This window comes from Falco peregrinus, chromosome W, assembly GCF_023634155.1.
Source record: "Falco peregrinus isolate bFalPer1 chromosome W, bFalPer1.pri, whole genome shotgun sequence".
NCBI classification, from domain to species: Eukaryota; Metazoa; Chordata; class Aves; order Falconiformes; family Falconidae; genus Falco; species Falco peregrinus.
The window spans coordinates 1383993-1393750 of NC_073743.1; the positions used below are offsets into that span (position 1 = coordinate 1383993).

Genomic DNA, 9758 nt, shown 5'->3' on the forward strand with positions numbered 1-9758 from the left:
AAAGTATTACAGGTAGAGTTTAATGATACATTTTGAACTGAGTCATTTTCAAACTTAAGTCACAAGATATTTTGTTTAAAACCTTATTTATTGTTTTACTGTAGTGCCCATGAGTCATGGGTTAGGACTCATTATTCTAAACATTTTACAGACAATGAACAGTAGCAACAAAAACATTATTGCAAACTCAAATGTTTAGATTCTGTTATGTTTCTGTGGAATTATTTTTCAAAGAGCATATGCTGTTTTTCCTACTCAAAAGTTAGAATCTAAAATAGGAAAGGATGACAAATTCTTATTTAGGCATTTTTGATACCCTATTGACCTTTTTTAATAACTGCAGGATGATTAGCATTGTACCAAGGTTCCTTCCAGCAATTCACAATGCATTTTATTAATTTATATACAGTTCTTCAGTGTATCTGTTTTGCTAATTGACTGGATACCAAGAAAAAATGAACTCCAAATCAATTATAAGAATAAATGCAGTTTATTATATTACACTATAATAAAGGAAAAATAAAATGCAATATGATAAAAGGAAACAGTACTAGTTATTATGCACAATATAATAAAAGAGCAATAGGAGCAAAGCATCAAATCATTACTGCAAAGCATTACAGAGACTAAGAAAAGATACATCACCAATTCCCACCTTAACATCATCCAGGCCCACACTTCGGCTGGGAAGCCCCATTGCATCCAGCTCCAGGAGCCTCTCTGTAACTGGGAAAATTCCTATGTGGTTCGTCCACCTGTAGGTGAGGCTTCTGGCCCAGTCCCACAGCTTGCCCGCCTTTATACTCAGTGAAAAACAAAAATAGTTTACACACCTAGTGTATGCAAACTGTTAAGTTTAGGCTAAGTGCAAGTGTGCACTATCTCATGATTCATAAGGTTCACACATGCCAGGGACGTTGGCCAGATGCCCAAGCATGGTGGAGTTACTATTGTGACACAGCTGCACACAATATTTATTGTCTGGATGGTCCTGCTCATATCTTGCTTGTTCGGGGGGCTCAAGACAAGCACCACCTGCTCATTAAAGTTGTCCCTGAGCTCCCTGTCCAAGTTAAGTGATCCCTAATTAAAGACAAAGGCTTTTTCATAAGGAGTAATCAATTTAATAAAATTTTACCACAGTGTACCACACCATGAAATCTCTTTCTGTTTAGTCTAATCCATTCTGTGCTTCAGGGTTGCTCAAAGGAAGTAATTACCTCTCTACAGTCCTCTTCCAAATTCTCTCAGACTGCTATGTAAAAGTACTTCCCTACCTTGGACTGATCTTCAGAGATTTATGATTTCTGATACATTAAGGAACACATCCCCCATCTGTTCCTTGTTCAAGACAGTGAAATATAGTCTACTATTACTCTCCCTGAATGTGACACCTGTTTCAATTATGTGCAGGTTTGCAGGAAACACTAGATTTTCATTTGCTCTTGATTTAGTAGGTCCAAGGAAAAAGAGAAGGGCAAAGGATAGATTAAGATTTCCTCCAAAGCTGCATATCTTCCTATACAACTCAGTAAGGCAAGGTATTTGTATGTACCACGGAAACTGTAAATGACTCATGACTTTTGTTGACTAGCATAAATGTCTCTCCTATAAGCAAGAGCTACATTCTCAAGAAATTAATCACTTTGGGGTTTTAGTCCTCTCAAGACAAGAGAGAAAAGATCATGGTCATGATGATGGCTTTTTGTACTGACTTCTATTCAGCTCCCAAACTGCTTGGATCTGATCTCATGCTATTGCTGTCAATTATGCAGTCTACGTGAATTATACCATCCAGACCTACTTAATATCACTGTGCTTCATGATTTAGTTACTGACAGGCCAAGCACTACAACCTTATACAAAATGGAAAATATTTGCTAAGATATATTTTTCCACATGAGAGAGCTTCTTTAAACGGGCATCTTTAAAAATTGGCTAGTCCACACAGACCACTGATACGAAACAACCTTGCCTACTGCATCTCAAGTTTTCTTCTGTGGATCAGAAGAGGATTTTTTTTTTAAATAGACTGCATTTGCGTATGTCTCCCTCATAAATCTTTCTGGTAGGTTAGAAAGCTAGTTTGAAAAAATTACAGAGAAAACATCGAAAGGAATATAAAAATTTGAACTTTTTTCCAAGCTTGCTCCAGCATTGACTGTAACCACTGTTATAAGATTTCAAAAGGTTGGTGCATGTATGGAGAGAATATGGGAACAGATCCATTTGCTGGCCCACCTAGTCACTGAGGAACATCAGTGCTTTTAAAAAATTAGTAGATAATAGGTATAAAATTGGCACTATGGACCCTAGAGATTAATAATATATACTTGTTTTAATAGCAATTATGTGGAAAAGAGTATTGCCAGAAAGACCAGTATAAAAATATAATGTTCTTCAAGCTCAGAATTAGTTTTTAACACTGTCAATAATTTTCTGAGGGGAATGATGAAGAAGGAGAAAAGAAGATAACTATTTTGGTATCCTCTAACACTCAGAGATTTCCTGGTTTCAGAATCTAATGATATTCCAGGAAATTCCAGTTTTCTTTGTCTGGGATAATTTTTTTGTACTTGTAGAAATCAAGGAAGAAACTCTTAAAAATCAAAGATTGATATGATTTGCTAAAGATAATTGAATGAATGTTTTTATAAGATCTGTGGCAAATAGTGTGCAAATTGTTACAGGTATTCTTATATCCTCAGAAGGACATGGAAAATGTTCTTTTGACTGCTGATGTCAAGAGTGTATTGGACTGAAAAGTCAGTTAGACCATCTAGATTTTTTTTGTAGAACATTACAGCTTAACTAGTAATTACATCTTAATTACCAGTTTGAATTTGGTGGTACTTGCAGAATCCTTCAGTTTTATCTTTTTTGTTTGTTTGTTTCACTGTTTTGATAGCAATTATTGGTGTTCCAAAAGAAAGAAATCTCAAAAAGTGCAATTTTCTAAGGGTCAGCAGCTTTACTATTTTTTTTCAAGTAATGTCTGTTTTGCAGTACAGCAAAAAGTATCAATGAAGGCTAAGAAGTACTGGATAAAATTTATACTGCAGAAGCTAGATGAATGATGAATCCTCGGATTTTTCTTGCAAGCGATTTGAGTGCTAACATCAAAAGTAATGTTCCAGAATTGATATTATATTAGTGGAAGGAAAATAAAATTAGTAATTAGCAGTAGTGACACCACGTCATGCATGACTGAGTCTTTTTCTGCATTAAATTTATGTTTCTGCATCTCATTAGGTTTCAGTAGAATTAATTTTTACATTTACCAGAGCAAATGAGAAAAGAATTAAGCCAGTAGATGAGATCCTATATTTAGTTCTCTGTCTCTCTGACCAGAAATTAGAAGCCAGTAAAAGATACTGACTGACAAAGACTCAGAGAAAGAAAGAAAAATTTTAATCTACAGGAAAGTATAGTACCTCTGGGGAACAAGAAGACATAGCATAAAGACTTGAAATCTGTGTAAAGGGTTATTACATTATTTTTTTAAAAAAAGAAGCATTGTTATTAAGAGCTGTAAGTCAGTAGGGTGCAAGTAGTCATGAGTCTACCCAAGCAAATCCCAGGGAACCAGAAACAGTGTTCACTGGGGAAATAATATGTATTTTTAAAAGGCTGAATTAGATTTCTGACAGATACAACTCATTGGCATATGTCAGTTTATTTCAGAAGTTTTGCCACGTAGTGCAAAGTCATATTAGTTGTAGGGTAGGACATACAGAACTGGAAAGTAAACCAATTTAAAATCTTGGACTATTTTGTAGTAATTATACGTCTAAATGGATAACTGAATAAATTACCTTTTATGAGTATCTGTACTACTGATGTAGAATAATTGAGCATCTGTTAGGGAATGTTTAGAGAACTGTTAGAGAAATATCTCAGTTATGATGAATTTCTGATGAAAGCTTAAGAGCAACTTTTGAATAATGAGTCACCTCTGTTAGCATTTTGTTATCAGCTGGCCATAATTTCAGAGATCAATAATAATAAAAAAATAATATCTGAATATGTTGCTGTATCAGCTTGTTAGAAGTAGTGAGCAAATACTTGGGGCATCATTCTTTTGGAAGAATACAAAACCAATTGAACACATAACTGAGTTTGAGAAAAAAAACCCACAAAATCTTTTATGGAAAAAAATAATCTTCCTTTTTCACAACAGTATTGGCTTGTGCTTATTAGGATACCATTTATTTTTTTTATTTTGTTATGAGACAGTAGAGACCCTTCATGATTTGTCCAGTTTTGGGATGGGTGGATGTGATGTTCCAGAAGAAAATATACTTTGTTAGAACTTGGAGACTTGGGTTCTTATAATAGAGAGCATATGTTCTCCATATATTGAAGACAAATATTTTTCACATTGAACTTGGAGTTCTTGATTTCCACATGAGTAAACAATAGTTGCAGGTATGACATTTTCTGAAGTAATGAGTAGTAGCATTCTCCTGGACTGTCTAAAAAGGAGAGTGACAGGTTATATGTGTGTAAACAGGATAAATTACTTTAAAAAGAACAAAACCAGTCCTTTCTGTATGCATTTACCTAATTTAAAATGCAAAGGGGTTTGTGTCCTTGCTGAAATGTGTCTAGTCTGCTGAAATGCAGACTAGATTTGAGAATAGAATCCTTTAGGTTTTTTGCTTGACTAAGTTTTCATTTCTTTTTCTCTCTTAGTGTATGTACATAAAAATTAATCTCTTTAAAAGACAAATTTCCTCCCTCCTCCCCATTCTTTCTGCTCCCATCAGTCTAACTCTGCCAAGTTGCTTAACTGGTTATCATTTAAAAAGCAAGTATATTATATGCCCTAAAATTGTACCTGAAAAATGAAAACTTTCTTAAAATTTAGCTTAATTAAATGTAAATTTTAATGTGAAAATTTTATCCATTTCAGCTAAATAATACTGGATTAGGATAAGATTATGCTAGAATAAGGGCTCATATACACATTAATTAATTCACCTTCTCTCATGTCATCCTTACTATTTTTCTTAGTTCGAATACACCTTATTATCATTCATTCATAACCTCACATTGGTGAGATGGCCAGTCGGAAAAATTATTCTTGTTCATATTCACTGTATATGAACTATTTGTAAACATAGAAAACAAAGTAAATTTTATTGTTTTCTTTGTTTCAAATTAGGCTCATGCACAGTTAGTTCGAGAAGTTGATGTAGAGAAGGTGTCAACTTTTGAGACCCCCTATGTAGATGCAATAAGAAGTTTATGGAATGACCCTGGAATCCAGGAATGTTATGATAGACGACGAGAATATCAGTTATCGGATTCAACTAAGTAGTAAGTATATAGTGGTTACAAACAACTGTATCTTATTTTCTGTTCTTTCTAACAAAGTAATTCTTACTTTTTATTTTTTTATACTATATTTTTGTGTACATACATGTACAATTTTGTGTGTGTGTGTGTGTACAAGTATCTGTGTCTGCATGCATATTCAGCACAAATATAGACTTAATAACATTAATGTAAAGGCTACTGTAAGGAAGGTAGTGTATCTAGTTTAGTATTGTGTGTGTGTCTGTTTCCCAAAATATAAGCCTATGATAATTTGAAATCTTACATTAAGTTTATTACTAGGGAAGTGCAATCAAGGGTAGACCTCCATGCAATTCATAAAAATTATAATGCCCTAGAATATCTGTTTTCCCTTTTTTTTCCCTTTCCCTTTTCTTTATCTTTTTCCCTTTTTTCCTCCTTTTTCCCTTTCTTTTTTGTGGTCCTGATGATGAGGTAAATAGTACCAAGCAAGTGTTCTTGTGTTTTGTTCAACTTCCTTTCTTTTGTACAAACAAGACCTAATCTTGAAAGAATATGGCTGCCAAGAAGGCAAACACATAACTGAAAACAGGCTTCAATTTGTAAAAGGTGGGAAAAAAAGCATTTTAAGTTAAATCCTGTTATAGATCGACAACAATGAAAATACATATGTGACTAAATTTGGTCTTGAATGGTACTCATGTACTCTCTTGTGGCAGGATTCTGATAAAATAGCAGTGTGGAATTTAACACTGCACCCTGAAGACTGTCTAAATGTTGACTCCAAGAAATTCACTTGCTCTGAATAATATACTATATAGCTCTGGTAAAATTTTTCATCTGTTAAAAAAAAAGGATGATGGTAGAAGAGGATGACCTTTTGGTATTGCCCACTAGAAAAACAATTAGCATACTTGATTATTAAAGCTGTGGCAAAAACTTCCATGGTCTCCACTGGAACTTTTAGCTATGAAAATTAATCTGATTTTATCATTCTAGTCTCCATGTCATGTTGGCATGAAAGGAAGCCTCACATTGAGGAAAGCACAGAAGAAACTGAAAAGCACCATGAAGGTCCCATTAAAGTCAATGGAACATGGCCATACACATAACAGAAGTCTGGGGTGAGATTTATCTGCACAGTAGTCTGAGGGTCCTTATCTAGCACAATCCTTTATACATGATTGAGTCAAGACGAACTTAAAAATATCTTGCTGATGCAATTTAGGCAGCTAGAGAGCTACTACAGCATGGATTAGGTCTGCTCAGATTTTCTCCGATGCTCTGTTATTACCACACCATATTCTGCTTTTGCTTTATCAGCCCCACATACAGGGTTCCTGTTGTCCTATGCAATCTGTTGTCCTGGAGAGCTGGTTACCTTCCCAATCTATCACTTTTATTATTTGTATTTGCATATTTTGGTGCACAGTCATGCAAAGTACAGTAAAATCTCTCTTGTATTGTATGGATTCTCAGTGGACCCAAAAATACAATTTTGTGGTTTATTTTTCAGTGGTAAGAAAGATAACAATCATAGGAAATTACATATAAGTGATAATCTTTAGGATACATAAGTGGTAAAAAAAAATTAGAGACAAATTAGGTTGACTATACTTTCTGATTTTTTTTATTTTGAAATGAACAGCAAACATTAAGTAGAAAGTGAAACAGCTTTTCTTATACTTTGAATATATTTGTAGGTCCTAACTTTGATTCCACGATAGATATAATACTGATCTCAAAACTGAAATAAATGTATATATTTTAATGGTTTTTTTAGAGGGATACAATAAAACTAGTAAGTCTCCAAAATAGGAAATAAGCATCTGATACTACTTCAGATCAAATTGTACTAAATATCTTACTTTTGACCTAGTTCTAATGAAATCATCACCACAGTATATCTTTTCAGTAGTATTAAAATAGTATAGCTCATTAACAAGCTATGGAAACAAAATTTTCATACATTTTCTTCCAAAAGGTAAATGTCCTAGTTGATTGGTTATTTTTAATGTTCAACATATGTCACCATTTAACAACATGATTTATTGCAGATTTGTAGATTTTAATTATAATAGATTATAGCTCATTTTGTGGAGTTATGCAAAAATTCTTTTAGAACAATTAATAAAACATTATAATTATAAATCACTATATATGAGTCTTTATATGAGCCTCATATATTTATGCTTGTAAGTAGAGTTTCTTTACATATATAAGTCCAAGAAAAGCAATTAGCAGAAACCATAAAACATTGTTTCAAAAATACAATCCACGTTTAGGGATAAAACATCTAAACACAATTTTCTAGCTTTAAGTCCTTATGTCACAAAGCAGGAAAACATAATGCTTGAAATTTACTACTGGGATTCAAAAAGCACTTAAAAGGAAGTAAGCATCCAGTGCTCACTGACTTGCTGAGACTAGAGTAATTTCATCTGGCTTGATATGTAAAACCAACACAATAGTTTGTTGTTCACTAAATCTCTTGTATATATGTTTTGAAGCATATGTGTCAATCTCATGCTGCTTCTTCCTTCATCCCTTGCATGTCTCTCCTTTAGTCTTCTTGGCATTTTGGTGTTTTCCCCCAGCTTTTTTACAGTAGTAGTATTTTTAATCTGTTCCCTGTGTTGCTTTTTTTTTCCTTACCGTTAGTACACTTTCTAAATATCTTTCTCTGTATTTTCTGGTTTTGTTGTTTCTAAATTCTGTTGCTAGCTTCTAATATATCTTGTAAGTTTCTATACTTCCACTTTCTGTCATCTTTTGACCTGCTTTGTCATCCTTAGCAACACTTTGGAAGTTTTATATTCACTGCTAGTACACTGGAAGAATATGTCAGATAGATGTGTATTTACCAGAAGAGGTGAGAGGAATGTCTAAGAAAATAAATTTCCTGAAAGGTGGGAGTTGTTTTGAACCTCTTGGCAGCTCAGCAAACACATTCCATTCTCTCCCCTTACCATTGGATGCACCAGTGGTTGGATATTCATATTGGGTTTTAAGTAACTTCTAGACTTATATCTGCAGTAAAGTCAAGAGCACATCATATAAATAGACATTATTCACTTCCCATATACATTACTGGGTGACTTGCCAACTTATTTACCACTAAACCACTTCCCTTTATGGCTTCAAAGATACCATTCACAGTGTGACAGATGTAAACCAACACCACAGTATGGATAGCCTGAGATAATAGCTGTGTGAGATGACAACTTTCTCTATATATACTCTACAGACCTTAACTCCAACAGAAACAAGTTACCAGTCAACAGTCTGATTATATAATGTTTTTTCAAAGTCTAAAGGGAAGAGAGGCAACAGTCTTGCCAAGAAGAGACAGTTGTTAAAAGTAACATTTCATGTTTGTGTTACAACTTGCAGAATTTGGACTATAGCTATAGTTTGTGGAGACTCATCACCATAGGAAGCATCTAGAATGTAACCGGAAAACTTCTCATAACCTTGCTAAAAAACTTTGCCTTCACTAGCCCCATTAGATGGAAGAATTATGTCATTGTCTATCTCCAACCAAGGGTTTTCTGGTTGTTACACAAGTACTGAGGATACTTGTTTAGCTTCTCTTCCCTGATTGTTTTATAACACTTCAAATAATTAAATATAATTCTCCCCCAAGTCCCTACCCTGCTTTATCTATGCCAGTCAGGATTTAATGCATTGATTTTAGTCATACATACAGATAATCCTTGAGGCTTTTGTTTCTGCATTTGCCAACAACTTTAAAAAGGAAGTCAAATAAAACTAAATTGCTATTGTATAATAATACAGTCTGCATATATCTGTGATAGTGTGAGCTGAGTTAGCTGGGCAGTTAATTCATAAATGCAGTTTCCAATACTTTCCTTTGTAATAACAAGTGATGCAGAGCTCCAGGGTGTGACTCCCAGGACATTTTCAGCATATCACTGATTGTTAACAGGAAATGAAAGAGATCAATCCTGATTATGTCTTCTCATTAAAATTCATGTGTCACCTTTTCAAAAAATATTGTATTAATTGTAGTGCTTTGGTGAGCTAGTAATTTTTGTATAATAGTATTCTACCAGAGTTTGAAGTTCCCTGTAGTTTCTACTGAACAATTAATTTCCTCATATTTGTCCTTTAAAAGTAACATTTTGCTTCCATGTTCCACTTCAGAAGTAGATGCATTTCAATGGAGTTGATTGTGTCCTAAATAAAATGTGAATAATGACCATCAAAGAGAAAGATCAGTATATGCACCTAAGTTATTACTACAGCACTTTTATCTATTATTTGCTATTGCCTCTGGTGATCAGAACATAAATTCTTTTGTTTCATAAAACTATAGGGAATTCTTTGGGCATCCCATGTAGGTGTAATTTTGTTGAAGGTCTCTATAAAAAGAAGAGATTTGTTATGCTGGTAACATCACTGGGATAGTAAATTATGAACAACTGTCTGTAAAA

General features: G+C 33.8%; 1 protein-coding gene across 1 annotated transcript in view; it reads left to right on the forward strand.

Moving 5' to 3' along the window:
• LOC129783094 (guanine nucleotide-binding protein G(q) subunit alpha-like) overlaps positions 1 to 9758 on the forward strand; it is a 126867-nt gene that overhangs the window by 74980 nt on the left and 42129 nt on the right. Inside the window, exon 3 of the mRNA XM_055792783.1 lies at positions 5168 to 5322. Coding sequence (XP_055648758.1) covers positions 5168 to 5322 — 155 coding nt within the window. The remainder of the gene's footprint in view (positions 1 to 5167; positions 5323 to 9758) is intronic.